Source organism: Trematosphaeria pertusa, assembly GCF_010094035.1.
Source record: "Trematosphaeria pertusa strain CBS 122368 unplaced genomic scaffold BU26scaffold_25, whole genome shotgun sequence".
Taxonomy (NCBI): Eukaryota; Fungi; Ascomycota; class Dothideomycetes; order Pleosporales; family Trematosphaeriaceae; genus Trematosphaeria; species Trematosphaeria pertusa.
The window spans coordinates 23757-50321 of record NW_022987236.1 but is presented as its reverse complement, the minus strand read 5'-3'; the positions used below and the strand labels follow the sequence as shown (position 1 = coordinate 50321).

At 57.0% G+C, this 26565-nt stretch overlaps 12 protein-coding genes across 12 annotated transcripts; 6 read left to right on the top strand and 6 right to left on the bottom strand.

Moving 5' to 3' along the window:
• Positions 1–162: 162 nt before the first annotated feature.
• On the bottom strand, positions 163–1411 carry BU26DRAFT_556257 (uncharacterized protein; the record flags this gene model as incomplete). Its single annotated transcript, XM_033832370.1, has 3 exons — positions 987–1411; positions 486–711; positions 163–320 (listed from the first exon to the last, which is right to left on the bottom strand). Exons 1-3 carry the CDS (start codon positions 1041–1043, stop codon positions 163–165), a joined length of 441 nt encoding a protein of 146 aa, XP_033676119.1. The 5' UTR covers positions 1044–1411.
• A 706-nt stretch (positions 1412–2117) lies between these two features.
• BU26DRAFT_180483 (uncharacterized protein) lies at positions 2118–3575 on the top strand. Its single transcript, XM_033820379.1, has 5 exons — positions 2118–2134; positions 2198–2504; positions 2562–2756; positions 2806–2916; positions 2978–3575. The coding sequence occupies exons 2-5, from the start codon at positions 2332–2334 to the stop codon at positions 3351–3353; spliced, it is 855 nt and encodes a 284-aa protein (XP_033676118.1). The 5' UTR covers positions 2118–2134; positions 2198–2331; the 3' UTR covers positions 3354–3575.
• On the top strand, positions 3500–5310 carry BU26DRAFT_469181 (GMC oxidoreductase; the record flags this gene model as incomplete). Its single annotated transcript, XM_033825311.1, has 2 exons — positions 3500–3711; positions 3763–5310. The coding sequence occupies exons 1-2, from the start codon at positions 3618–3620 to the stop codon at positions 5307–5309; spliced, it is 1641 nt and encodes a 546-aa protein (XP_033676117.1). The 5' UTR covers positions 3500–3617.
• A 625-nt stretch (positions 5311–5935) lies between these two features.
• Positions 5936–6532, top strand: BU26DRAFT_535396 (uncharacterized protein; the record flags this gene model as incomplete). Its single annotated transcript, XM_033831285.1, has 3 exons — positions 5936–6196; positions 6250–6447; positions 6497–6532. The coding sequence occupies 3 exons, from the start codon at positions 5936–5938 to the stop codon at positions 6530–6532; spliced, it is 495 nt and encodes a 164-aa protein (XP_033676116.1).
• A 49-nt stretch (positions 6533–6581) lies between these two features.
• BU26DRAFT_610971 (uncharacterized protein) lies at positions 6582–7941 on the bottom strand. The gene is made up of 2 exons (XM_033836023.1): positions 7156–7941; positions 6582–7105 (listed from the first exon to the last, which is right to left on the bottom strand). Exons 1-2 carry the CDS (start codon positions 7548–7550, stop codon positions 6853–6855), a joined length of 648 nt encoding a protein of 215 aa, XP_033676115.1. The 5' UTR covers positions 7551–7941; the 3' UTR covers positions 6582–6852.
• On the bottom strand, positions 7658–8373 carry BU26DRAFT_180410 (uncharacterized protein). Its single transcript, XM_033820376.1, has one exon. The coding sequence runs from the start codon at positions 8279–8281 to the stop codon at positions 7766–7768; it is 516 nt and encodes a 171-aa protein (XP_033676114.1). The 5' UTR covers positions 8282–8373; the 3' UTR covers positions 7658–7765.
• Positions 8054–10138, top strand: BU26DRAFT_469178 (uncharacterized protein). Its single transcript, XM_033825310.1, has 2 exons — positions 8054–9283; positions 9331–10138. Exons 1-2 carry the CDS (start codon positions 8467–8469, stop codon positions 10044–10046), a joined length of 1533 nt encoding a protein of 510 aa, XP_033676113.1. The 5' UTR covers positions 8054–8466; the 3' UTR covers positions 10047–10138.
• A 60-nt stretch (positions 10139–10198) lies between these two features.
• BU26DRAFT_525318 (uncharacterized protein) lies at positions 10199–12948 on the bottom strand. The gene is made up of 5 exons (XM_033830482.1): positions 12802–12948; positions 11754–12663; positions 11572–11692; positions 11002–11514; positions 10199–10951 (listed from the first exon to the last, which is right to left on the bottom strand). Exons 1-5 carry the CDS (start codon positions 12940–12942, stop codon positions 10405–10407), a joined length of 2232 nt encoding a protein of 743 aa, XP_033676112.1. The 5' UTR covers positions 12943–12948; the 3' UTR covers positions 10199–10404.
• Positions 12949–13550: 602 nt separating this feature from the next.
• On the bottom strand, positions 13551–19870 carry BU26DRAFT_496471 (uncharacterized protein). Its single transcript, XM_033826253.1, has 3 exons — positions 19772–19870; positions 17089–19717; positions 13551–17034 (listed from the first exon to the last, which is right to left on the bottom strand). Exons 2-3 carry the CDS (start codon positions 19630–19632, stop codon positions 13939–13941), a joined length of 5640 nt encoding a protein of 1879 aa, XP_033676111.1. The 5' UTR covers positions 19633–19717; positions 19772–19870; the 3' UTR covers positions 13551–13938.
• A 408-nt stretch (positions 19871–20278) lies between these two features.
• Positions 20279–21544, bottom strand: BU26DRAFT_525316 (EBDP4, emopamil-binding protein). The gene is made up of 3 exons (XM_033830481.1): positions 21055–21544; positions 20840–21003; positions 20279–20778 (listed from the first exon to the last, which is right to left on the bottom strand). The coding sequence occupies exons 1-3, from the start codon at positions 21320–21322 to the stop codon at positions 20431–20433; spliced, it is 780 nt and encodes a 259-aa protein (XP_033676110.1). The 5' UTR covers positions 21323–21544; the 3' UTR covers positions 20279–20430.
• A 373-nt stretch (positions 21545–21917) lies between these two features.
• BU26DRAFT_180311 (glycoside hydrolase family 27 protein) lies at positions 21918–23654 on the top strand. The gene is made up of 5 exons (XM_033820375.1): positions 21918–22149; positions 22197–22283; positions 22339–22518; positions 22575–22746; positions 22798–23654. The coding sequence occupies exons 1-5, from the start codon at positions 22060–22062 to the stop codon at positions 23559–23561; spliced, it is 1293 nt and encodes a 430-aa protein (XP_033676109.1). The 5' UTR covers positions 21918–22059; the 3' UTR covers positions 23562–23654.
• Positions 23655–23747: 93 nt separating this feature from the next.
• BU26DRAFT_441169 (acetamidase) lies at positions 23748–25551 on the top strand (the record flags this gene model as incomplete). Its single annotated transcript, XM_033824442.1, has 3 exons — positions 23748–24008; positions 24067–25330; positions 25400–25551. 3 exons carry the CDS (start codon positions 23748–23750, stop codon positions 25549–25551), a joined length of 1677 nt encoding a protein of 558 aa, XP_033676108.1.
• Between the last annotated feature and the right edge of the window lie 1014 nt (positions 25552–26565).

Here is a 26565-nt window from a genome sequence, read left to right as displayed (position 1 = left end):
CGGGTTACTGCCCTCAAAATCCCTCTGTGAATGCGACCTAGATGCGATTAGGCGAAATGAAAGCTCTCTACTAGCCTACAGTTGGTCAAGATTATCGCTTCTACTCTAGGGAACAAACCGCTTCGCTCGTCTCGCTTGCCTTGCTCTGTCGTGTCAGCGGTCTCATGTCTTGTCTGCCACCTCCTCTGCCATATCTGCCATCTTTTCCATCTTGTCTGCTCCTTTGTCTTGTCTTCTTTTACAGCGCTTGAAGGTGCCCAACTCCACTTTCACTTCCTCAGCCACGATCTCGTAGCATTCACGGGTCTCTTCCTTGTCCGCTACGATTAGGTCGCGAAGCTAAGCGATAGGGAGGCCTGACGAGGAACTACGCCTCCGCAACGTCCTCAACTCTTTGACCCATCTACCAACGCCCTCTCCACCCATTCCATTCTGACAGCCCGCACACTTCGGCCTTGCTCCCAAAACGCCACCCCTTTACCAACCAGACCCGTCCACAAAATGCCCTCCCTGCCCCTCCTCCGGCACGTCCCCCCCTCTCCTCCTCGCAACAACTACCACCTTCGGCGGCTTCATCCCGCTCTTCAACGCGCCCCTCGCCATGCGCGAATTTGGGCTGCCTGACCGCTTCACCGCCTCTCCGCTCGCGCAGTCGGTCTTCGTCCTTAGCTCGGCGCGCATCTCGGCCATTGGTATGATGTTATTTGCTTTCTATGCGAAAAGAGAGTACAGGGCTATGGATACGGTGCTCTAAGTTATGGGAAGTTGGGTGGGGGCCGTGGATGGATGGGTGTGTTGGAGGGAGGGTGTACCGGGAAAGGCGGCTTTCAGGGCGGCTTGTGGGGCGGCCGTTGCGGGATGGGTGGATGGGAATGACGGAGGTAGGTTTTTCATTATTTCTTAAAGATTGCGACGGTACAGGGCATAGTGCTGAAATTAGAAGCAGGGATGAACAGGCAGAGCTCGACTCTTGCTGGTGGACGTACAAGTATGTCACGTGACATGGGTGTAACCTTTCCAAGGTCAGGAGAATTAATGCACATTTCTTGTTTGCGAAACACTTCCACCGGTGCGCCCTTCCTTATGCCCACGCGACCGCGTATGAGCCCGTCAAGCTCGCTATCTTGCGTTTCACGGAGCTACTAAACTGTGAGTATGGGGAAGGGGCGTGGTCGCGATTGGTAGGATGGAGCTTGCGACGGGAATGCCGGAAATGTATCATGATGATACGCGGGAGCGGGCGGGGATGCGAAGGGTAAGGGCTTTATGTAACTCTTCAAGTCGAGCTCTCCATCTCGGAGTAAGCTAACGGCTGGATGTCAGCTGAGTATATGGAGTATGAAGCGCGTAACAAGAACGCGACAAGACAGGGCAGGATCCATTCCCCTCTACAGCCTGTTGCGAGTGAGGCAGCGTCGACGGCGGAGGCAGCAGCACCGAGAAGGAGAATTAAAATCCGCTTCCAAGGCAGTGAACAGGCCGTCCGATGAGCGTTGACGCGTAGTCCTTTTCTATTCCCGATGGGTGCTAGCAGCGTTGCAGTTTGAGTACTGTAGCGTCAACCTCCTCCTCTCGCGCCACTCACGAACAGGCAGCTCGTCCGCCCCACCCGTCCACCATTCGCCATCAACCGCCTTATGCGAGCTGGGGTAGCGATCCTTCGTAGCTCCAAGGCGAGGTAGAGGGCAAGGGATTAATCCCGCTAGCGCCCCGCCAAATTGCTGCCAGCGCGACGTCGGTGGCAGAAAAGATGCTGCGGTAGTGGCAGAACCGCCGGGCTGGAATGGCGGCGTGGCTCGTATATTAGGAAGGTTTGCGGCGGCTGTGGAGCGAGTTCTGAGTACACTCTCCTGGAGGATACCATGTGGAAGACCTGACCGAGCGCCGAAGGGGCCTGAAACGAAAGAGACGATCGACAACCCCAGCGGATTGCGCAACCCTCGCAGCCTCCTCTTACGGTACCCATTTCCGCATGTATCTGAAGGGCCACCGCTATGTGCGATCGGCCGTCAGCAGCGCAATGCAGCCGAATTACTCGCTCTTCAGAGGCGTCGAGATCACGGCGCTGGCGCTGGCGCTGCTGTTCGTCCTCGGCCGCCTGGCAAACAAGGGGAGGAAGCGGAGTCTCTCTTTCGTGCGTGCACCTCACAAACTCAATGCATACCAAGCCAGGGCACTGGCTGAACGGAACAGGAAGATGCGATCCTGGTCATTGCAGCCACCCTCACCGTCACCGACACGGTGCTCGTGCTGCGACTCTTTGAATACGGCTATGGCAGACTGGAAGACCAAATACCCGCTGCGAACAAGATACCGATTGGAAAACTCAGCATGGCCATATTCACCACCTTTCCGCTGTGCTACTCGCTGATTCGCATTTCGATTGTTTTGACCTACTTGAGGCTGTTCCCGGCGCAGACGAATAAGTGGTTCTGCTATGCGTTGTTTGCCGCGCAGACCATTTATGCGCTTTGGGCGGGGCTTATGACGCTTTTGCAGTGCAAGCAAGTCCTCCCGGTACGGAGTGAGACGAGAGGAGTCGAAGCTGACAAGTGCGATAGGCCGGTCAAAGGATACTGGCTCGCGGATATCGAGAAATCATGCATCGACCCGAAGAAGCAGGACATGGCCATCTTGGTTCTAAATAGCGTCTTCGATATTATCGTGTACACGTGGCCAGCGCACTACCTGTACAAACTGAACCTCCCCGCCAAGAGCCGAGCTGGGTTGATTGCGCTCTTCAGCATTGGAATAGTGTAAGCAACGCACAGTCATGAGCCGACCCTGGCGCTGACCCATGGCTAGCAACATCTCGCTCAGTTTCACGCGCCTGAGTCTGCTGATCTCCATGTACGCGACCAAGGAGTGGACAAAGTACGGTATTTGGGGATGCATGTGTATCGTGCTCGAAGCCAAGTCAGTCTCCCCCTCTGCCCCAGGCGGCTTTGTGGACCAGTCCGCTGAGAGAGAGTGCCAGTGTTGGGGTCATGTGCGCCTGCCTGCCGTACCTGAAGTTCCTGTACGACTTCGTAAACAACCACATCGTCACCCGCATCGCCGAGTCCTTCCACTCGCGCTCGCGAACACGCACGCGGACAAAGACGAAGTCGAAACTCTCGGACCCGAACCATGAGCATCCATTCCAGGAGCTGGGCGAAGGGTCCGGAATACACCGCAAGACAGACATCACAGTATCGACGGTCGACGATGAGCGCCCTGCAGGGGTGCCCAAGGGCTATGTGCGGAACGAGGTGGTGCGGAACGACATCAGACGGCACGAGAACGACTTCGAGAGGAGACAAAGGGAGACGGGGCAGCAGAGCCGAAGCGGCGAGAGTGTGCTGCTCGAGTAGTGTCTGTACTCCGGATGTAACGCCAGCAGCACGGCTCGGCACAACCGGGACCCCGCCCGTGGCGCCACCGCATCCCTCGGCTCCAGCCACACGCGCGGCGCTATGTCCAAAACCCGCACGCCGCGAAATTGGCCACTGGATGGCCACTGGATGGCCACTGGATCTTCGCTCTCGTCAGACCTCTCGCCCTCCTCAGGTATAATACGAGCACCGCCGCCAGCATGGCGTGCCCGCCGCGTCTCGCAATACTAATTGCACACTGCCATGCTCTGGCAACGCGTCGTTTGCGCTGCTGGCGCCATCGCCGGGCTTGCGGCGGCCGGATATGCTGACCATGACTGGGACGTCATCGTCGTCGGTAGGTCATCTGCGCGCACCAGCTGTGTGCACGTGTATTGAGCGTCTCCAGGAGCCGGGCCCGCGGGCATCGTGGTTGCGGACCGCATGAGCGCCGCCGGGAAGAAGACGCTTCTTCTCGAGCAGGGCGGGCCCTCCTACTACACCACCGGCGGACGCGCACGACCCGGCTGGCTCAACGGCACCGACCTGAGCCGCGTCGACGTCCCAGGATTGTACAAGGCCATCTTCACGACCCAAGACAACCTCACCTGTCCGGCCGACGTCGTGAATTCCTTCACTGGGTGCACGCTGGGAGGATGCACGGCCATCAACGCGGGCTTGTTCTTCCAGCCTCCGGCCTCGGATTTCGATCTGTATTTCCCCGAGGGATGGAAAAGCGCAGACATGCAGAGCGCCATTGCGAAGGTGCGCGCCAAACAGCCGTTTACGGATCTGCCGTCTCGGGACGGGAAAAGGTACCTGCAGTCTGGCTATGAGGTTGCCAAGGACTGGCTCGTGGACGGCGCGCACTACGATGAGCTCCGGCTCAACGACAAGCCGGATCGTAAAAGCAAGGCGTTTGGACACCCAGAGTTTAACTACGAGGGCGGTCAGAGGAGCGGCCCTGTCAAGACGTATCTGCAGTCTGCGCTCGACCGGCCAAACTTCACGCTCGTGACCGGCGCGCGAGTCACGCGGGTGGCTCGGGAGGGCGAGACCGCAAAGGGCGTTGACGTGATCATCAACGGCACCGAGATGACCTTGACTATGGCTGCCAGCGGCCGGGTCGTTCTGAGCGGCGGCGCGCTCTTCAGCCCATCCCTCCTGATGCACTCCGGCATCGGCGATCCAGAGGTCCTGACCAACCTCTCCTCATCCGGTCTGCTGATCCTCGAGCCCTCAGACTGGATAAACAACACGGCCGTCGGCGACAAGCTCTTCGACAACCCAAACACCTTCATCGAGCTCCAATCCCCCAACGTCACCTCCTACACCTATAGCTACGACGACCCGCCGACCGCCGATCGCGACCTGTACCTCAACGAGCGCTCAGGACCCTACTCTTTCGCCTCAGAAACCAGCGCATTCTGGGACTTTATCGAGCAAGGCGACGACACAGTCGGCTGCCAAGGCACCATTGACTCTTCCGGCGCCATCGACTTCACCGACAACCACACCATAACGCTGAACGTCTACGGCACATCCGGTCTGCGATCCTTCGGTAAAGTCGTCCTCGACTCCAACGGCCTCCCTGGCGCAACCTCCGGCTTCTTCTACAACGACACACGCGACGCCGAAGCCGTCGGCACCTTCATCTACAACATCTTCCAGGCGCTGCCCACGTCCCTCACGCCGCTCAACATCGCGCGAAACTCGACGAGAGAGGAGCTGATCAGCTGGGTAAGCACGCCGAGCAGCTATACGGGCGGGAACGTGCTGCACTGGAGTAGCAGTTGTCGGCTGGAGGAGTGCGTGGATACAGATACGAAGGTGATTGGGATGGAGAATTTGTTTGTAGTGGATGCGAGTATTGTGATGCCGTTGACGACGAACCCCGTGTTTGGGATCATGATTACTGCGGAGAGGGCGGTGGAGAGGATTTTGGACCTAGATTAGGGAGCGCTTTGCGTATATCTACGCTTCTGAGAAGAATAGACTTTTAATGTGAATATTTGAATTCCACAACCCACGGAGAGCAACTTGAAACGGGCGGGTACCAAGCAAACTGTAAGTATCCCCTAGATGTCCACCAATTTTATTTTTTTTCACGTATATCGCGGAACTCTAACCAGGTCCCCAACTCCCCATTCAACGCCGCCGCGCAGATCTGCCGCTCGCGCCTGTCGGCAAATCACACAACCCCATTAACCGGCCGCAATTCTTAATCCACTCATTAACCATCTTGGCCGCTATCATCCACAAATACACTCTCCATATTAAATGAAGACCAAGATCCCCGGTGCAAGCGTTTTGCAACCTTTGCGTAAACCAGTGGGGCTGCAGGGGAGCATGGAAGGCGAATTAATCTAGGTTGGACAACCTCACAATCCACCAGACGGCTTGAACCTAATCTCGGATATTAGGAGATGGAGAAGTGACGGAAATGGGCCTTGGAAGTGGCGGATGGGCGGTAGGAGCTAGCTTAGAAGAAACCGGGTGGTGGATATATGAAGGCTGTGGACGTACCTCTTCTAGAACCTCACCTTCACCTCTTAGGGACCTATTTACAACGAACCGGTAACATGCGCCTCGCAACTCTCCTCCCTCTCCTCCTCGCCCCACTAGGAGCTCTTGCTGCCCCAGCTGCGACGCCCATCGACCTCGCCGTGCGTTACTCCCTCGATTCTCGCCAGGCGCGTCCTCCGAAGCCTGAGCCGTGTGAACGTATGACCCCAGCACCCAACGCGACGGAGACCAAGGCGCGTTTTGACAAGTTCGCAAACGCATTTATCTACACGAAGAACATCACCGAGGCGTTCTCGTATATTACGAAGGAATATATTGCACGTCCTAGCCTCTCCTCTGAATATGATGAACGGCCACTAACATCGGATAGAATCACAACCCCGCGGCACAAAACGGCTTCGACTCTGCTTGGAACATCCTCTCGCCCATCTGGGGTTCGCAAAACATCACGCCGCTGCGGACGACGTTCAATGGCACGAGTAACATGGGATGGTTGAACTATCGGTCTGGCAGCTTTGGCGAGGTTGTGGATCGGTATCGGTGGGAGGGGGGCTGTATTGCTGAGCATGTAAGTGTTCCCAGCTTGCGGAAAGAAGGCGTGGGCTAACAGTGAATAGTGGGACCAGGGAGAGAAGTATCCGACGTCGACGTAGGCGATGGAAGGGAAATTGGGAAAACGCAGACGTGCGTACCAGGCACCGGCCAAGGTGAGACTGTATATACCGGAATGAATGTAAGATGTAGCAATTGGAGCGCGATGCCTGCAGCAAAGCCGTAGTTACCCTTAGTGCACAACCCCCCTTCTATTTTGCGTCATCAGGGTATGGCTAAGTGAGCTACGCCTGACGCATTCTCCTTAACTGTCTTTCACCTAGTTCTTCCCACCGGTCATCGATCAATACCTAAGCATTCCTCACTCCTTCCATAACGTTGCTATTGTCGTCCGCCACCCCGCCCAAGACATGCGTATTCTTCACACTTCTACCACATTGCGCTCCTCACTGGATCTTGGCTGGCTCGGCCCCTGGGCATCTTCATCATACTCCCTCGCATCGAGATAATCCTCTCCCCTCAGCAAGCTATACCCTTCGCCCTTGCCTTTCCCCGCCATATCCACTCCGCCGCCAATCCGATGATGGCAGTGGGGACACTCCTTACCTTGCCCAAGGGAGCCCACAAACTTCACCACAATCTTGTTTGAAAGGACGAGAAACGCGTGGATGCACCTTCCCACGTTAGTCATACAATAAGAGAGAATGAGGGGGTAATAACTCACATATTCAACAGCAACGGCACCGTCGCATACCCCTCTAACAGCATAACCCTAGCATTCATCTCCAACCATCTCGGCTCCTCAATCCAAACCGGCAGCAGCACGCCCAAATACGCACCTACGAGCAGCATATCTGCCACCAGCATCGCACACGCGCGACGTTTCTCGCTCTTTTCCCCCGCAGCAGGCTTACTATAGATATATCCGAGTGCCGTGAAGGCCGAGAGAGACAGTGGGATAAAGCCGAAGAAGAAGGGCGGGACGTGCGAGGAGTGGTAGTAGTAGTACGAGTTGACTGCCTTCTTACCTTCGACGCCTGCGGGGATGAGGAGCCCGAAACCGGGCAGGAACGCGATGAGGGTGATGATGCGGAGGGTGCGTTGGGTTTGGGCCGACATCGTGAATGGGTAGCTTCGGTAGGAAAGGGGTTGGAGTAGCGTGATGAGAGGGTAGGTTTATCGATAGTGTAAGAGGGGGCAATGTATTTGGTGGGAACCGTCCTAGATAAACCTCCGCTGCATCGCCCCAGGCAACGACGACAGGCGGGCTGCTGAGGAGGCGATGCCCTGGGCGGAGCACCGTTGCCAATCGATCATGTCCTGAGTGTTTTTGTTTACGGTGCCCCGCGTTGGGTGTCTCGTGTCGAAGGATTCGGATGCAGAGATGCAGCCATGGGCCAATAAGGTGTTGGAGAAGGGGGCTGTGCCGAATGGAGGAATGCCGCTTGCCATGGCGCCACACGAACATGGAGAAGGTTGCGAGAGGATCCATAGGTACGGTTAGTATCAGTCTTGTCGCGACGTTTGAAAAGTAAATGGCGGATCGGACATCTGGAGTGGGAGAGGTAACGAGCGCATGGCCTATGGCATCGGCAAATCATCCCCACAATGAAGTACTGGATCAACAGGAGATAGAATTTGAAGAACAGGGTCTCAATAAGATAGACGCTTGACCGGCTTGCAGTACTCTTGACGTCTTCCGTGCCTTTTCGAAAAGTTGCTCCGACTCCTCCATCATCTTTAGGGCTTCTTCCGTCTGCCACCTGCTGCTCTTCCACTCCTCCTGGCGAAAATGCCCCACCAGGCGAGCAGCACGAAACTCGCCGCCAGTCCTCCCGCCTAACGGCCATCGCGCCGAGGACGAGGAATCTAGCCACCGGTCATGGTGTCATGGTGTCATGACCGCACCCGCGGCATGTTCGTTTCTCCGTTCCGCTGGTGGCTTGGCAAAACGGGCACATCGTGAACGGTCATCGCATTGCGACGGAGCTATCCCAGCTTCGGTTCTTCCTTCGCTGGAGGCCAATCGCCCATCATGAGGTCCTCTTACACTTGCAATAAATGCATATCCCTCATTAAGGTGTCGCGACCGCAACTGCGACCCTCCCCGGCGCTCCGCCTCGTGCCGCAAAAGTTGTCGCAACGGCATCATTCTACCAAGGCTCCCGCACAATCGCAGCTCTGCCTTGCCCGACGTGGCATATCGACTACCCCGAGTCGAAGATTCGAGCAAGGTTTCGAGCCGTACGAATACGTCGACCCCGAGGGCATCCGACGGAAGCTCGTCCTTACCGAAGACAACCTCTTCCATTCGTTCACGCACTCTCCCATCCCAGAGATCCGCAAACGCGCGGCTTTCATGCGACAGCACGCCTATTGCCCTCATCCCTCGCACAAGCCTACACGTGTGGCGCACAACCCGAACGACCTAGAAAACCGAAAGTCACCGGGAGGCGCCCCGCCAGCCCACGTCAACTTCGAATGCCCAGACTGCGGCGTGCCCGTATACTGCTGCGAAGAGCATTGGGCGGATGACTATGAAGCGCATCTGGAAGTGTGCGATGTTATGAGGGAAGCGAACGAGGATGACCACGATCTGAGGAGCGGAAGATTCTTCAAAGAGTTCCAGTTTGCGGAGCCGCAGATCGAGGAGATCCTCACCAACATGAGCAGCTGGGACACATACTTGTACACTCGAGATTTCGACGCGCTGAACAAGGACCGGGAGATGCGCCAGGCGACCAAGCTATTGACCTACCCCATGACCATAGCTAGCGTTATCCACGAGCTGAGTCCATACAATATCCGGAAGGGCGGGAGGATGACGCCGGAGGGCCTCAAGAGCTTCAGCGGTATGGCAAAGCGAACATTGATCAAAGTACGGCACTGACAAACACAGCGTTACGACACTCGCTCCACCCACCGCGAACTGGCGGCGGTGACTCATGGAAGAACGCACGCCTCGCACCTCCGTCAGTCCGCCTCTTCATCCTCGGCGCGCGCGCAGAATCGTCGCTTCCGCGAGAGACATGGATGCAGATGGCATACCTCTTCCACCGCGTGCAGTTCTCCGTGCACTTCATTGGGCCTGAAAGCATGGCGAACCGCGAGAACGAGCTCCCTCTCCCCGAGCGCACACCTCTTAACCCATTCGGCGCCGTCGTCGAAGATCGCATCTCCAACGCCATGAAGATCAGCACCTTCGTCGAATACTACCACGCCATGCACAAGACCGGCTACTTCTACCCCTACGACCCCTACTTCGACTGCTTCGTCTGCTTTCACCCCGGTTTCGGAAACCCGGCTTCGATGCACGAATGGGAGGAGACTCTGCCGCTGCTGCTCGAAACTAAGTGTCCCATCATAGCCACGGGCTATTCGCCATGGGATATGCAGCAAGACGTCGAGCTTCTCCAGAAAAGGTATGGCAACGAGATGGATATCCTGCTTGAGCCTGGCGAGAATATCTTCCGGAGCTTGAGATGGGATTTGAACGACCTGGATCCGCACGATATTACGTGCAGTAACTGGGGCTTGTACGCGTTCCGAGGAAAACGATATGAGACGACCAGGAAGGAAGAGGAGCCGGAGGAGCATAGCGAGAGGACGGCATGAATGTATCTATAGGTGTACTCCGAGATGTATATTATTGTATGTTAAAATCAATTTGGCATATAGACTGAGATATACGCCGAGGTTCCGCCAAGTGCACAAAGTTCGGGAATGCGGCCGTGACATCAACATAAGACCATTCCGACTAAAGCCGTCATGTGATAAATACTCATTAGGAGCCGTCTATATCTCCGTGTGCCCCTCCTCCTTGTTGCCGTCGCTATGTATCAATTTGCCGTTTCCGTTCTTCGTAAAGGCGATCAAATGGAAAACTCCCAAACCCCCATGAGAAAAGGACGTGAAAATAAGACCGTAACCTATACTCCCTAGCTCTATGCAGGCCGTCTTTTGATCCGCTCACTCAACCCCGCGCGCTCGCAAACGGCGTCCAGGTCGTCCACCTCTCATTGTGCAGCAGCAGATCCGTCATCGGCGCGTTCTCATGCGCTATACCTGTACCAGCCTTCGGTCCCTTCAACTCCCACTGCCACTCTAGATGCGTGCCCAGCGTCGTCTCTATACAGTTCGTCATGGTAGATTCAAGGTGCGGCTCCTGCGCGCCCGGCCCGCTAAACGGACGGTGGATCAAGCGGAGCAGATCACGGGCTGCTTGGTGCAGATTGGTGGTGCCGGGGTGCATAGTGAAGAGAACGTCGCTGAGGGACGCTTCGTTGCCTTTGTGGAGTTGGTCATTTTGCCCCTGGTAGTCGTGCAGCACGGCGACGTAGCGGGCGAGGTTGTCGCGGAAGGAGCCGGCCAGGCGGTCTTTGAGGGCACAGAAGGTGAGCGTCTGGAAGCACTTCGAGATGAGTTCGAAGTCAGAGGCCCAGCTGGAAGAGGGGAGATTGCTGAGGGCTTTTTGGGTGGCGCAGTAGAGAATCATAGTGCAGGATGTGTAGGCGGTGAATCTGCCAGTTGCTGATTAGTCACTGCGCGGAGTAGCAAGAGGTGTACTGACATGCAAAGCCAGCAGGTCTGGACGACGCTTCCCTCGGCGAGCATCAGAGACAAGACTCTAGCGTTAGCCTTGGCGGCCATGTATCCTTCCTCAATAGCCAGACTAGATTCACGCCCAATAGATACTCTTCCGGTGGCATCGGGAGAAAAGTGCGCAATCATGAGCCGGCGTGAGAGCAGCATCATGGCCGAAACATAGAAAAGATGAACGTAGAAAATCACGGCACGATGCTGGGATGCCGGGCTGTCCGGCTCAGCGATTAGAAGGTAGTCCAGCTTCATCCAATTCGGAAGGTTCTCGTAGAAGGCGTTGAGTTTTGCTCGAAGTTCGGCGACTGCCACCTCGGAGACATATCCATCGGGCAGGTGATGGTGAATTCTTGCCTTGATGACTGTCACCTTGACGGCTTCGCGTTGGATGACATGCTCAGGGGCGCAGTCTTCCTCATCTACAACTAATTGGAGGTTGTTGCTGAGTGACTCGGGGAGGTAGTCCAACGAAGCGCTAAGCCAACTGATTCATGTCAATTCAGGGATGCAACAAGCAGGGAAGAAAGTGGGCAGGACGCACCATTGCAGTTGAATAAGGGTCCTGCGTGTTCGCTTGTAGTCGGCAAGTTCAGCGCGAGATATTCCTGGCGGGCCGGTGTCATTGTTGAGGCCATGGTTACGCGCCAGGCTCAGACCGAGTTCTGCATGGGCAATTAGTCTGACGTGTCTCCTAAAAAAGACGCACAATGGCGAGGGGCTTACCAATGTAGGCTAAAGCGACGGTAGCGTGCAAGGCGATGTTGTAAAAGGCCACTAGGGTGCAGACTTTCATGGCACGGAGGGGGTTGTACAGAATGGCACTATCCAAGCCATGCTTCGCCACAGCGTAGAAATAATCGGCCATCTCGATAGAAGGGGCGTTGTCGGGCACGCGGAGCACCAAATGCAATGAGCCCATGGCGGCCATGCCTGCTAGCTCAGCAGCAAGGGCCCTGACCTCGAGGCTGCCTGCTCTGCTGACGAGGTCAGCCAGGGTCAAGCCGTCGGAAAGGTCGGCGAAGCGCCTAACGGTCCTGTCCACGTCGGCCTTGTCGGAGACGTAGAACAAGCCGCCGATGCACCAGAAGAACATGTCGATGGCCGGTCTAGCTCCGTGGATAGTGGCGTTCTGGCCGGGAGGGGGACGGGCGAAAACAAGCGATCCGGCCGCATCAGGGCTCCTGAAGAACGGGGACTCGGGGTAGCCGGTGAGAACTGGGTTGGACAAGGAAAATGCTTCGCCCGCTTGGGTGAAGGGCAGAGAGCGCCGGGCTGAGGCAGATGATGATGATACCGATGAGGACGAGGACGAGGACAAGGATGCCGATGATGCTGCTGCGGACATGGGCGCTCCCATTGTTGACTGGTCGCTCCGGTCTCTCGCGATGTAGTCGAGCATGGCTCCCACATCGCCGCCCTGGACCGATCGCAGGCGGTGCAGGAGCTCGGTTGCGCGCTCCGGGGCGGTGGTCTGCAGGTACCACAGGATCTCAAACATGGCGCTTTTGTCTTTCTCGAGCGACATGATCTGCTGCTTCCGGGCCTGGGAATGCGATTGGCCGGGGGCGGTGGCCCACTCGCATCGCGACTTGCGGTGGACGCATGCTTGACAGCTTGGCCGCGCGCCGTCGCACTGCAGAAGACGAGGGCATCAGCGGGCGACGGACAGGATGAAGGGGTGAAGGGGTGGAGTGGTGGAGTGGTGGAGTGGGTGGTTGTGGGTGAGGATTGGGCACGGAAGAGATCCCACGGGTGCAGGAGAGATACTAACTTTGGTGCGGCGTGATTGGCAGGCCTTGCAGGCTACGCCCACTTTGCGCTGTGGCGTGCATCTGGCAGCGGCCGGCTCGGCGGTAGCGCCCGCCGGCGGAGCGTCTGCCGGCTTGGGGAGGATGTTGGGCCTGGCGGACATGCTGGGGACTGCGGATGGGCGCGAGACGTGGAAGAGAGGCCGCGAGAGTCTGGCGGGCGCTGCATTTTGCTTTGGGGCGCGCCGCAGGAGTGGAGGAGGGCGAGGGAGGGGAGGGGGAGGGCGCCGGGCGTGGGAGCGCGGGCGCCGTGGCCTGTGGTGGTCCTGCCTCTCGGGGCCGTTGGCGCCTGCCGCGCGAGCGCTGCCGAGGCGCAGTGGGCTGCGGTGGGCGGCTGCGGCACGTCACGCGCCCGCTTCCCATAGGCCGGCGCCGCTGCTCCTTTCCGCTTGGAGTCGCCGTCGCGCCCGTTTCGCCGTAGCGGCATGCCGGCCGCGGCCCGCGCTAGCTGCTTGCGGCCGCCAAGGCATTAGCGCGTGCTCCCAGCCGCGCTATCTCCCGACTCCCCGCATCGCTAGAGCGCCGCGTATGCACTCGGCCGTCGCGGCTTCATCGCCGTCCCGTCCCGCGAATAGGCTCGAAACATCGGGCGTCGAAAACGGAGAGCTGCAGGCTTGCGGTGAACATCTCGCATTGACATTGGCCCAGCTTCCTGTATCCACCATCCGACACCATTACCGTCGCTTCATCATTCGGCCAACCCCTACCTTTGCCCATCCGCCCCCGGCCTACATCCCAACATGCGCCCTAAGCCTACGACAAACGCGGAGAAGAAAAAAAAAAAAAAAGAAGCTCTATATGCTTGCTCGCTATTTCCATCTGAAAACACCGCCGAATTGAACAAGATGCAAGATACATGGGAAACCACCCCAAGTCCATAACAGAAAGAAACCGCATAAAGTGAAATCCGGCTAACCGCAAGCTAAATGCCGCTCGTGTTGGCGCCGTAAATAGGACAGTTCCGCAGGCGCCGTCGCTGATAACATAGGTCCAATTGCCGGAGCATATGCATACACGGGAAAGCCGAAGCCCGCCCAGGTCGAGGATGGAGGAAAAGGCTCCGTCGTCATCCGTAGAGTTCGTCACTCATCGCCCGCCGTCTAGTACCGCAGCTTCCCTAGCAACGAGAAGCTGTACGCACACTCTCTCTCGCTCTTCATCTGGATCATAAATATCCGAGCCCGAGCCCCCGACACCCCTCCCGTGTGCCCCGCACGTCCAGCCACTCCGTCTGGGCCCACGATATCCTCCCAGACCGAGACCGCGATCCCGCTCCTGGCCACTCGCTCGAAACAGCTCTCGGACAGGGTGACATCGAGCAGCGTTTGTCCCTTCGTCTTGCCCACCACCACGATCCTCTTCTCTTGACTGGGGTCGCGCGTTCCAGGGCTGCCCTTTCCTTGCCGCATCGCCGTCGTTGGAATCGAAGCATCTGGAAGCATGATGGTGAGGCGTGCTGCACCCATGTCGCGCCACTTCGTAAGAGAATCGCGCTCGTAGAGGCGGCATTTTGTATTCGTGATGCCGGCAGGTGCGCCTGATGCTCGTCCGGGCTCGAGGTTGGAAGGCGTGCTTGCTCCCGAGCCAGACCCGCTAGAGCCCGTATCGAAGCTATTAGTGCTGCGTGAACCGAGCGTCGAGCCGCGAATGTTGAACCGCCCGTTCTTGCTAAAGCTAAAGCGACCGAGCGCGCTGCGAAGCGCTGTGTTCATAGTCCCGACCGAGGATTCCGTTGCCGCCGAGATAGAAGCAGCCCGCGTGCTAGTCTTTCGGTAGGAGCTGCGCCGTCCGAGAGAGCCACCAAACCAGCCGCTTGATGATCCTGCATTAGAGCGCGCTGCGTTTTGACGATCCATGACTTCGGCCCAACTGCTTTGTCCGTATGGTCCTCGTGCGTTCTGGAGCGCAATATACGTAGGATTGTTAATGCGCGAGTGATTGATCATGGCGTATAGTTGGGCGCATTCCTGAGAATTCCTGCTTCGCAACATGATGTTATTTCCACTCCTGATGCGCGACTCGGCCGTGGGTGGTGATCGAATCGAGATGTCGATAGCAGTTGACTTGCGAAGAGGAACCAAGGGTGTCAGCTCCACTGCGATAAGGGGCGCCTTTCCCTCAGGCTGGATGATCTCGTCACCGTCTTGCAAGAATGGCTTCGAGTGCGCAGCGGTAACTTCAAACACCTCGATCTTGCCAGGAGTGATCACGATACTACACTCGTCGGGATGCAAGCTATCCCATCGACCCGCATCCGACCATGTGAAAATAGATGCGATTGCCTTCGATGCTTGCCCGGAGCCGTGCGGAACCGTTCGGTAGGGCGTATTAGACGCCGACTGAGAGGGGGTGATGGTACCGTTCGGCAGGGTGTATATCGAGCCTGGCGGTGACACCTTAGGAAACTGCCTCCTCTGTCCTAAGGGCATCAGAGGTGTTGGCACGTCATCTTCTAGCACGTCGTCGGACGACTCTGATGTGACAGATTCTTCATCCCCAGAGGCCTCCTCTTCGCTCTCGCTCGACGACTCGGTACAGGTGGACGGCTCGTACTCGTGCTTCAGGGGTGAGGAGGACCGCCGTTTCTGCCTGAAGCCCGGAAGCGTGGGTGTGAAGACAGGAGTGTTGGATGACTTCAAGGTCACAGGGGTCGCAGGGCTGGGTGATCGATGGGGTGGCACCGGCGGCGGCTTGTCGTCGTCTTCTGGCAGCGGAGCATCCTCCTGAATAGGTTTAGAAGGCTTTCTAATCTTCGACGGAGCTGACTTGGGTGGCTCTGCGCTCTTGGTGGGTTCCTCAAACGTGTGCTTTACCGGAGTGCTGGGCTGACTCGTCTTCCGTAACTTGGGAATCGTAGGCAAATCCATAGTAGGCACGGATGAAGCCCGTCGGTGCGCTTGAGGACGTTGAGGAGGCTCATGCACTTCTTCGACTGAACGCTTATCCTCGTCGGATTCGTCCGAATACTCATTCTCGGAAGTAGGGATCCAGACGCTGAAGCCCTTGCTTGACTGAGACAATGACGATGGTGTGGTTGAGTCTGGTCGCTCCTGTCGGTGGCGCTTGGACAACTTTCGGGGTGGCTTGACCTCTTCCTCTATTGGATCATCTAGCACGATCTGTCTTGAAGGCCGGGATGCGGACGGGGACGAGAGATTCTTCGACAGCCTCTTCGCCTTGGTCCGCTTCAGACTTATCGGTGATCCAGTACCAGCCATGTGCATAGCCTCATTGAGACTCCGCGGTGTCCGGTTGAGTTGGTCGTCGTCGGCATGGCCGGCAGAGCGCGGAGAGGAAGCATTCGCGCCCGCTTCAATGTGCTTATGGGATTCGAGCGGGGATGGTGGTGAAACTTGGCTCGCACCATATTCACTTCCTCCATGTAGATTTTCGCTGCTCGGTGGAGTAATAGGCGATATTGTCCGTGAATGCGAACGCCTGTCCGGGGTCTCGTAACCCCATTTCTTTGAGGTGGCATTTGCCTGCTCCCCAATGGGAATTTCGATCTCATGTGGGCTAGGGGTGCGGCTCTTTTGGGGCAGAGTGGAGGCAGTGGCACTCGATACTAGGGATGACGAGGCATGGCTGCTAGTCGGTCGTGGCGTTTTACTAAGGGCGCCCTCATCCCTCTTCAGGTCTGACAGCTGTGGCGGTATCGGATTGAGACCGAGCATCTGCACCCACTCAAATCCGGCTTGTTCGTCGTCTGTGGTCAAGGACATAACTTCACTCCATTCGTTGCCATCTGCATGGTAGCCCCGAATCATGACGATGATCTCCCCCTTCAAATCGCCGTTTCGGGCGGATATCTGGCTCTGCTGGATCGGTGGCAGCAGGAGCCAGCGGCCCGTATTGTCGACTTCACAGACCAAAACGTCTCCGCTTTGTCCAGTGCCTGGCGCATCATCGCGCATCAGCAACTCCACACGGCAATCTACTTCCTGCCCGCTTGAATGATATAGGTGCAAGTCAAAGTGATCCCTTGCTCTGACACAGCGGGTAGGGTCAATGCGCACACCAGCGAGAGGTGCAAGGCTTCGAGGATCGCGAGCACGAGTGGGGTCGATATTTGCTGCCGCCTCATCCTCCAAACGAGCGTGCTCGTCGTTCGAGCGTTTTCGAGCAGCCGTAACGAGTTCTTGGAACGCAGTCGACGTTCTCTCTGCGCGCTCAGACGCTTTGATATGGTTGATTCCCTGTTGAAGGTTAGTGGAAAAACCGTACCATGGAAGAATGACATGTCAACCCACCTTGATGCTCTTAGCTAGGTACTTTAATCGGACCAAAGGCCGCTTGAGCATGTATGCCACGTCGACCCGCTCACCGTCGCCGTTGACGACATAGCCTTCAGCGTTTCGAGGAAGGCCCTCATCCCATGGTGCTCCGTCGTCCGGGCCGTCCACTACCCTTGCTGGTTTAAAGGGATCGTCGTCCGCGGGCGCAAGGCTGATAACAACATCCTGAAAGCCCAGCCGCCATGCTTGGATGTAATCAGAATAGACTCGCTGCGCACTCTGGGCCCACGAGAGGAATGCGTCCGAGTCGTCTGTCCGTATTCGCTTGTGCAGGGTCTTCAGTCGCTCCAAAGAAATCCCCATGTCGATGATTGGTTTTGTGATATTGTTCGGATCAGTGTTGGCCGAAGCGCTGAAAAGTCCGGCGGCGACGGCCGAATCGGACTTGGATAGAACGCAGCTTAGAAGGACAGGAATAACGCCGTCAACCAGGGTGCGCAGCTCTCGCATATATTTGGTCTCGTCTGAAGCAAGCTCGTTCATGATGTCGCTAATTGTGGCAGTGGCCAGGCGGCTTCTGTTTGTTCGGATGCTTCGCGCAGATACAATGCTCCTCGTGCCTGCCTTGGGCATCGAGAGCACTGATATCAAGTCCGCGTGACTGGCAAGCTTGCTGCGCTTCGTGCTCTTACGACTTATAACGGTCGAGGTCTCCGCATTAAACCGCGACCCAACATCGGAGGCAGGGACCTCTTCTGCAATCTCGTTCGGCTCGGCTTCTGTTTCCACCGCTTCTGAGCCGACAGCCTCCGAAGGAGCTGCTTGCATCTTGGTCCCGAATGTCTCTACAGACACGATAGTCGACAGCCGTTTGCCAGTCGATGGAAAGAGACGGCGCATTGCCGGGTTTTCGAAATGTGGTCTAAGGCTTAGTTTCTCGATGTCCATTGCTTGTGGCCCAACCGATGAAGAACGGGCAGAGGAGGCAATATCTTCCTCATCTTTGGGCAGTTCGGTAGCAGGCAAAGACACTACACGATCCTTGGTGGGCGAATGTTGGGTGCGTCTCGCACCACGGCGTTTCAGGGTCGGCGTAGGCGTTAATTCTTTCTCCTTGTCACTGGCCGGAGTATCTACGGGATCAGTCAAAGGGGCAACAGAAGGCTCTTCTTCTAGATCCTGCGTCTCAATCTGGATGGTTGAGCTTCGCTTTCTCCGCCGCCGCCCGCTACCACTGGTGCGCTCTGGGGCTTCTCCGGCGGGTGCATCCTTATTGTCGCCGGATGCACTGACGTCTGATTTCTCACGCTTATGAGACAATTCCAAAGTGGACACCGACTCTTTGGATTTCCGTCTGCGGCGGGAATCTGCATCGACAAACGGATCTGGTGTTGTCTGCAGCCAGGCTTCCAGGCGGCTTCCGAAGACCCTGACTGGGGTTTCTGGAGTTGCGGGGTCGGGCGAGCGAGGAAGGGCATCCTCGTCGTCCTTTTGGTATGATCTCCGATGGGACTTTCGTCGGCCCGTGGGTGTTGGGTTTTTCGGGGAGTCTTCCTGGGAGACGTCGCCGTGGGTTTTTCTCCGGCTCTTCCGCCGCCTCTCGCGGATGTCGTCATCGGGACGCGATTCTACGTGGCTCGGCTCATACTCGACTGTTATCACGTTGGCCGGGTCCTCGCTTAGGGATGTCTCTGATTTCCGGATGGAACGCGGGCGACGTTTGACAGGCGTGATGTCTTCGGCAGAAAGCGAGCTCCTGGGAGATGTTTGGGAGGGGCGCCGGCGCCGTACTCGGACCAGCTCCGTCTTTTTCTTTGGGGACGGCGGAGACGAGGGCGATGCGACGCCTTCGTCGGCGCTCTTCGCTCCCTTTGCGCTTGCCGACCCGCTGCTGGTGGGCCGCACATCGTTGCCCGAGCTCGTGGGCCGCGAGGGCCGTCGCTGGCGCTGGCTGCGTGTCCTCTGGCCCGTGCTCTTCGATGTAAATATGACCATCTGCGGCCGCGGTGGCTGGGGCGTCGAGAGCTTGGTGTCGGGGCTGTCGACTTTGCGCGCGGCGGGGCGCACCCAGGCGGTGGGCAGCGGCTTTGGCGAGGCGCGAGCGGTTGCGTCTTTCGGCGGCGACTTGTTGTTGCGCCAGTGCGAGTCGCTCACGACGCGCTTCTTCGGCGCCGTCGCCGTGTGCACTTCGTCGTCGAGCTGGTTCTGCGCTGGCGGCTTCTTTGCGCTCCTGGGCCGCTCGGGGCTCGCTTCGACCGCCTTGGTCGGCGTATGTGCGGGTTTCAGACTCGGCTTGTCGTCGAGCAGCGTCGCTTTCGGCGTCGCGGGCAGCCTGGGGGAAGGCGCGGGAGTGACGGCGTCCTCTGCGCCCGCGTCGGCATCGAGTTCGGCCTGCCATTTTCTGATCTTGTCCTTCACATTGGCCGGCCTGTCAATCCCGATGGCCTTCCCGAAGTCGGCGCCTTTCATCGTGGAGCTGTTTGCAGCCGCCGTCGTCTGGGCATCCTTCTGTTGGCGCAGCGGAATTCGAGGGCTATGAGGCGAGGGCGCGGCGGGCATGTGTTCTGGAGGGCATTGGTGCCGTCAGCGAGTGCGGTGGTGAAGCGCGCCGGTGAGGGGGTTGGATTGTTTTGGTGGTGATTCGCTCGGAAGCACTGATGTCAACAAGCTTGGAAGCTGGACTGGAGCGCAAGCTTACCCTCACCATTAGCATTAGCGGCCTTCGAAGGGGCGATGGTGCGCTAGCAGCGGCATGTACTGTCGACGATGGATGGCGCAGGGCATGGGCCCAGCAGCGTGCAACGGAGCAGTCGGTGAATGCAGAGCAAGCTGCAGCAGTAGTCTACATACAGCAGATGGGCTGGAGGTGCACTTGGTGGAGCACGCGGATCCCTGCCAGAGCTCTGCGCCACCCGCGGGCGACACGATAAGAGAGCGCGGGCGGCAACCACCACACAACAATAACAATCCCAAGTCGTGAACTGGCCACGGGCCTTCTTCATCTCCCAGGCCCTCGAGTACTGTAATGCCACGGTTCCCTCCTTGTTTATGCGCCTGCGACAGGCGTTGCTAGGTGCCTCGACGCCGTCCTCTTCGGTTCGGGGCGTTCGTGCATGCACACCCCTGCCGGTCCCGCCCGGCTGTCTCACCACAGCCGGCAATCATTGCGCAACCCGGCAATTCGATCTCGTGCACTGTAAATAGCGGCTGCTGCAACCCCGAAGACTACTACTATTCATTACAGCGCGTTCTATAGAATGGGAGGCACGACAAGTGCCTTCTCTAAGGGTATTAAGTCTCTAAAATATGTCTATCCCCGTCCTGCATCGCTGGCCCCCTCCATCCACCCCCAACATCTCACTGCCTCTTCTTCGCGCTGCCGTTGGGCGCGCCTCTCCTCAACGCCTTCTCCATCTTGTTCAGCGCCTCGAACGCCCTCCAGCTGGCACCCACACTGGTGCAAAGCAGGTAGAACGGAATCACTATCCAGAAGCTGTTCATGAGGACAAAGTATCCCCAGAAGTAGGCCGCTTCGGGTCTCGAGTATGAGAGATCCAGTATCCAGTGGTCGAACATGCTTGTCGCATAGTAGAGGACGTCGCCGTAGAGCTGGCCGAGCGAGACGATGGTTTGCAGCGGGTGGCGGAGCGGGTGGTCGGTCGCGACCAGGGCAGCGGTGATGAAGGAGAGAGGCCCCCAGCACACCTGGGAGAAGCGCTATTAGCATGCATTCAGGAGAGCGCGGCGCCATGATAGAGGAACGCACTGCGGTGATGGTCTCCATGCAGAGCACAAACGCGTCTTGTGTAAGGTATCGGGAGTCTGAGAGCGAGTACTCCTTCCACAGTTGCCCGAACAAGTCCTGCATCCCTCCCATTCGGCGGAAGTTGAAGGCGAAGTAGCCCTCGAAGAAGAAGTGAATGCAGCCGCCTGTCCGCCCGTCAGTCATGAGCCCCCCATCACTGAGCCATCACGACTTACACAGGACAAACCAGAGGATGACAAGGAGATCCGACGCAGACACACTCGGCCGCACCCTCTTCACGACGACATACGTGACGTTGAAGATGACGGCGCATCCGGCCGAAAACAGGGAGACGAGCTCCAGCGTGTTCCATTCGTTGGCGAGGTATCCGACAATTTCCGCCTCAATTGGATAGTATGGGTGCGGAGGAGAGACAGGCGCGGTCTCAGGCATCGCGACGGGCGGAGGGGAGGGATTCAGAAGGCTCTTTAAGAAGGATGCCATGGTGTGGTAAAGTGTTCGTCGACGCCTGGGGAGGTTAGGCAGGAGCCAGGGTTCGCGAAGGCACGTGCTCGCTTACACGTGCACAGGTGCTCTTCCAAGTGGCCCACGCCCAACCACCGTCCCATCGATCCTCCACCAAGGTCGTCGAGTCTCACTTGGCAAAGGGTCGTCCCTTCCGAGATGGATGAATTGAAACAGGCCATGCTCAGCTGGAATGCCGTGTGCGCGGACACGAGCACCAGCACCCCCTTACGTCCCGACATGAAGTCTTAAAGGCGGGCGCTGCGTCCTCGAGAGCGAAAGCTAAGCTGCGATACCACCTTCCCTTCACGATTCGACGTTCGGCAAAGCTCCAGTCGGTATTCCATCCATTCGGAGCTTTTCATCCATGTTAATTCCGATACGAAGCTTCCCCGCCCGTCGATCATCAAAGCTTCGCGTAACCATCCCATCCAGCGACTCCGTGTGTGGACGGATCATGCAGCTCACTCAGACGCCGTGGCCTGCTCCCGGCCTACCAGGCCAAATCGTGTTGGCCGGTCCCGACCCCGCCTGTTTAGCGTGCACTCCGAGGTACGCTCATGCTTTCTCGGGCGAAAAGGACCCTCCAGCCACCCCTGCTGTGCATCATCCTCCAAGATTCAGTCCAAGCCACGAGTCTCTAATTTAGGTTCACTTTTGCCCTCTTGTGGGATGCGCAACTGATTGATCGTCCTCCCTCTGCTCCTGCTGTCAGAATGTTGCTCGCTTTCTTCTTCGGCACTCTGATCTCTAGGAGTAGCTCCCTCATACTCAAGGATGACGTTGGAAAACTGCCAGCACTCGGCGTACGTACGCGCTCTGATCACTTTACCGGAGTCTAACCGCTTCGCAGTGGAATTCATGGAACGCGTACCATTGCGATATTACGGAATCCCAATTCATCACCGCGGCCCAGAAACTGGTCGATTTGGGTTTGAAGGTACGATACACGAGTCCCCCGAGTCCTTCGGAGTTCCATCCTTATAGACGTGCAGGATGCAGGCTACGAATACGTGAATATCGATGACTGTTGGTCGGACAAAGACCATCGCGATGCGGACACCAACCGTCTCATACCCAATACGACCCGGTTCCCGGATGGAATCAAAGGGACGGCGGATAAGATCCATGACCTTGGCCTGAAGATCGGTATCTACAGCAGCGCGGGAACGAAGGTAAGCCGTGTTGGCCCAATCATCATCAAAGTTCGCTCGAGCTAACAAGATTCTAGACTTGCGCGGGGTATCCAGCATCCATCGGTTATGAAGACATCGATGCAGCCACGTGGGCGGAATGGGGCATCGATTATCTAAAATACGACAACTGCAATGTCCCGCAGAACTGGACCGATGAGTGTCGAGGCTGCGTCCCCGAAAATCGGCCTGACCTGGTGAACGGAACATGTAAGTGTTACCCTTCTGCGGCACACATATCGCAGCCTAACCTACGGAAAGGTACCAGCACCACTGACCTCTGCCCATCCGGCTACGACTTCTCTCAATCCAACACGGCCGAGCGCTACCGCATCATGCGCGACGCTCTCCTCTCCCAAAACCGCAGCATCCTCTACTCGCTCTGCGAATGGGGAGAGGCCAGCGTCCAGCAATGGGGCAACAGCACGGCCTCATCGTGGCGCATGTCCGGCGACATTGACCCCGCTTGGTCACGCATTCTCACCATCCTCAACGAGAACTCATTCTACCTCAACAACGTGGATTTCTGGGGCCATTCGGATGCCGATATGCTTGAAGTGGGGAACGGGATCTCCATCGAAGAGGCGCGCACGCATTTCGCTTTTTGGGCGGCTATGAAGAGTCCGTTGCTTATTGGTACTGATCTTGAGCAAGTACCGCGAGATGAGGTCGACGTACTCAAGAACTCATACCTCCTGGCTTTCTCGCAGGATGGATTGTACGGGAAGCCAGCGATGCCGTATAAGTGGGGGACAAATCCGGATTGGACATTCAACGCGTCTTTTCCGGCAGAGTATTGGAGTGGTGCGAGCAGCAATGGCACGTTAGTGCTCCTATTCAATCCCTACAACGATACGCGATCAAAGACGGCAGATTTTGGAGAAATACCGGGGCTGGGGGACGGCAAGTATCAGGTTACGGATATCTGGAGTGGGAAGGATATGGGGTGTGTGGATTGGAAGATTGACGTGGATGTCGAGGCGCATGACACGGCGGGATATCTTGTTGGCGATGGCTGCTATTAGCATTACCTGGCTAGAAGGTCAACACATTGAGGCACTTCACGGGGCATGTTGCCATGGAGCGATTATCAATGACTAAGTAGAAGCTACCCCTCGCAGCACCTTGCCCCTTTGGGACAGCCTCGGTCCAAGGCCACCAAAACTCCCTTCTCCCAACCGTCCGTCCTCGAACCTTCAACAATCGAAATCATGGTATCCTCAGTACCTAAGAAATGGCAGCTGATCTCCTGGCAAAAGAAGGATGAGCAATTCTATCGCATACCTTGCGAATGGCGGTTACGCCGCGCGCCTTCTGCGGATGTCGCGAGTTACATGAAGATACCGAGGGAGTGTGGGCTGTTGAACAAGGAAGAGATCAGGATCACGGAGGAGTATGATGCAACGAGTTTGGCGGAGGCGATTCGGAAGAGGGAGGTGCGGTGTGTTGATGTTTCCCGCGCTTTTTGTAAGGTACGCATACCACAGCTCTCTTGATCGACGGAAAGACGGATGCTGATGAAGTGGACAGAGAGCAGCAGTTGCCCACCAGCTCACAAACTGCCTCACTGAGATTCTATTTGATGATGCCCTGAAGAGGGCAGAAGAGCTGGACGCACATCTCGCCACCGGGAAACCGCCACTTGGCCCTCTACATGGCGTGCCGGTCTCACTCAAGGATACCTTTAAAATCAAAGGGTACGACGCATCGATCGGACTAGCCGCGCTTTGCTTTAAGCCCGCAACTGAAAACTCCCCACTCGTAGATATTTTATTGAAAGCCGGAGCAGTACCCTACTGCAAAACAAACATTCCTCAAACTCTCATGGCCCTCGACTCTCACAACAACGTCTTCGGGCGCACACTCAACCCTCTCAACACCCGCGTCACCGCAGGCGGAAGTTCCGGTGGCGAAGGTGCGCTGCTCGCACTCCGCGGTTCCGTGCTGGGCGTTGGCACTGATGTCGGTGGCTCGATCCGCATTCCGGCTATGTGTAACGGGACATTTGGCATCAAGCCGAGCTGGCAGCGCGTTCCGTACGCGGGGCAGGAGGGTGGTACACCGCCTGCATTATCGAAACTAAGCATTCCAGCAAGCGCGGGGCCATTGGCGAATTCGATGCGGGATATTGAACTGTTTTTCCGGGTGGTGGCGGAGAGCAAGCCATGGGAGCTGGATGCAGATGTTGTGCCGGGTCCCTGGAACTCGCTCACAAGTATTCAGGGAAGGAGAATGACGGTCGGTGTTGTGAGGAGGGATGGCGTTATGGAACCGCATCCACCGATACTGAGGGTCCTGGATGAGGTGAAGGGAAGCATGCAGGGCGCAGGGATTGAGATGGTGGAGATGGATATCACGCCGCTCTTTAAGCAGTGCCAGTCGCTCGCCAACGCACTGTTCGGCGTTGAAGGCGGAAACGCGATGTTCGATCTCATCGAAGCAACTGGCGAACCGCTTTCTCCGTGGCTACAAACCCGACTACGTCGGAAAGCTCCGCTATCGCTGGAAAAGATTCGGGAATTACAAGCAAAGAGGACTGAGCTGCAGAAGCAGTTTCTCAAGATATGGAAAGATGGGCAGGGGAGGGAGATTGATGCTTTCATCTGTCCTGTCGCGCCTCATCCCGTCCCGCCGATCGACCGCTACAATGGCGCAAGTTACACGAGCTCATTTGTGCTTCTAGACTATCCGGCAGGAGTGGTGCCGGTGAGGAGGTTTGAGAAGAGAGATACGAAGGGCGAAATGCCGAAGACGAAACCGATTGGGACTTGGGATAAAGCGAATAGGGAGCTCTGTGAGTGCGTTCGTGTTTTGCCCTGCATCGGAAGAGAGAGAACCGAGCACATACTGATTTGAATCTCAGGGGCGGACTTCGATCGAGTAGTCTACATTAGCACGCCACTTTGTATACAGGTTGTGGCACCGAAGCTAGAAGAGAGACGCCTTTGTGAAGTCATGTCGGCCATTGATAACGCCTTGAAACGAGAAGCCAGCACGCCAGTATCCAAGCTGTAAATCATGTGCGTACAGCTCCGACTGGGTTTCTGAAGTGCAGCTCGGTATCTGAAGCTAGACCGGACGAAGCATTCTGGTGTGCGTGCCCCGACCTTAGCCCCCGCTGGATAGTCGCGCTCGTGGACCGTTGATGCGCCCGCGAAATCGCCTTGAACAGCAGAGATACCCTCTCTACATTAGAATAAACACTGTTTGGGCCCGGTAAGACCAAGTCTAGAACGGGGACAGATGCTACGGGGTGTCCAGTATTGAAGCACAAGCTACTCCAAATGACGCATCTGTGCCAAGTGCTCTTCTTGTACTTGCTTGCTACGTTGCTTAAGCGGTACCTTCACCTTATGTCTAAGCTAAGATAATGCAGACACGTTTAGAGGGCCTTACCATGGGCGGCAGGAATCTCGTGCCTAGTAAAGGGCCTAGAGCCAGTGTGATCCGCCTCTAGTCTCTCTAAAGATGGCTTCTTCTCTTAATTAGAAAGCTTTCAGCTGGACTTACAGTGCGTGGGCCTTCTCTATTAGTTACCAGCCGCGAACAGCGTCCAATGGTGTAGCAGTGCTCGTTTCAACGACGCCACAATGTGTGGCGCCGTGGCTAATGCATGATCTGTGCACTTCTAAGGTTCCTCAACGCCCTTACGTTCTGATGCCGTTACCTAGGTAGTCTAAGGGCCCTCTAGACTACATTCTAGATCTCTGGTGAGATGTCGTCTGCGCTTGGCTGTTCTTGTCTCCCTTGTCTCGCGTCCGCCGCCCGAAGCTTGAGTCGGACGCTGAGAATCACGACCTCCGTCGCTAGGCAGCCGCGCCTTAAACCTTGCCTGCTGATGATGCAGGCTGCACAACTTCGTCATCTCTCTTCTTTTCCCTAGCTAGTCCTCCCCGCAAATCTCAGTCTTCGCCGCCTCCTGAGCTGTCGAGTATGGCTGCAGAGAACGGACTCGGAGACCCTATGCAGCTCACTTGTATCATGTCCTACCTACGTTCAATATATTTCGAAACAATAGCGCCTATTGAC

Coding starts and splice junctions, on each gene's coding strand:
- BU26DRAFT_180483 (XM_033820379.1), top strand. CDS start 2,332: ATGGCCATATTCACCACCTTTCCGCTGTGCTACTCGCTGATTCGCATT. Junction 2,757..2,805: donor CTCTTCAGCATTGGAATAGT/GTAAGCAACGCA, acceptor ACCCATGGCTAG/CAACATCTCGCTCAGTTTCA. Junction 2,917..2,977: donor TGTATCGTGCTCGAAGCCAA/GTCAGTCTCCCC, acceptor AGAGAGTGCCAG/TGTTGGGGTCATGTGCGCCT.
- BU26DRAFT_610971 (XM_033836023.1), bottom strand. CDS start 7,550: ATGTCGGCCCAAACCCAACGCACCCTCCGCATCATCACCCTCATCGCG. Junction 7,106..7,155: donor GTGCCGTTGCTGTTGAATAT/GTGAGTTATTAC, acceptor TAACGTGGGAAG/GTGCATCCACGCGTTTCTCG.
- BU26DRAFT_180410 (XM_033820376.1), bottom strand. CDS start 8,281: ATGGCCGTTAGGCGGGAGGACTGGCGGCGAGTTTCGTGCTGCTCGCCT.
- BU26DRAFT_469178 (XM_033825310.1), top strand. CDS start 8,467: ATGAGGTCCTCTTACACTTGCAATAAATGCATATCCCTCATTAAGGTG. Junction 9,284..9,330: donor GGGCCTCAAGAGCTTCAGCG/GTATGGCAAAGC, acceptor TGACAAACACAG/CGTTACGACACTCGCTCCAC.
- BU26DRAFT_525318 (XM_033830482.1), bottom strand. CDS start 12,942: ATGTCCGCCAGGCCCAACATCCTCCCCAAGCCGGCAGACGCTCCGCCG. Junction 12,664..12,801: donor GCCAATCACGCCGCACCAAA/GTTAGTATCTCT, acceptor CGTCTTCTGCAG/TGCGACGGCGCGCGGCCAAG. Junction 11,515..11,571: donor ACCCTTATTCAACTGCAATG/GTGCGTCCTGCC, acceptor GACATGAATCAG/TTGGCTTAGCGCTTCGTTGG.
- BU26DRAFT_496471 (XM_033826253.1), bottom strand. CDS start 19,632: ATGCCCGCCGCGCCCTCGCCTCATAGCCCTCGAATTCCGCTGCGCCAA. Junction 17,035..17,088: donor ACCTAGCTAAGAGCATCAAG/GTGGGTTGACAT, acceptor AACCTTCAACAG/GGAATCAACCATATCAAAGC.
- BU26DRAFT_525316 (XM_033830481.1), bottom strand. CDS start 21,322: ATGGCATCCTTCTTAAAGAGCCTTCTGAATCCCTCCCCTCCGCCCGTC. Junction 21,004..21,054: donor CATCCTCTGGTTTGTCCTGT/GTAAGTCGTGAT, acceptor ACGGGCGGACAG/GCGGCTGCATTCACTTCTTC. Junction 20,779..20,839: donor GCATGGAGACCATCACCGCA/GTGCGTTCCTCT, acceptor CGCTTCTCCCAG/GTGTGCTGGGGGCCTCTCTC.
- BU26DRAFT_180311 (XM_033820375.1), top strand. CDS start 22,060: ATGTTGCTCGCTTTCTTCTTCGGCACTCTGATCTCTAGGAGTAGCTCC. Junction 22,150..22,196: donor GAAAACTGCCAGCACTCGGC/GTACGTACGCGC, acceptor ACCGCTTCGCAG/TGGAATTCATGGAACGCGTA. Junction 22,747..22,797: donor TGACCTGGTGAACGGAACAT/GTAAGTGTTACC, acceptor ACCTACGGAAAG/GTACCAGCACCACTGACCTC.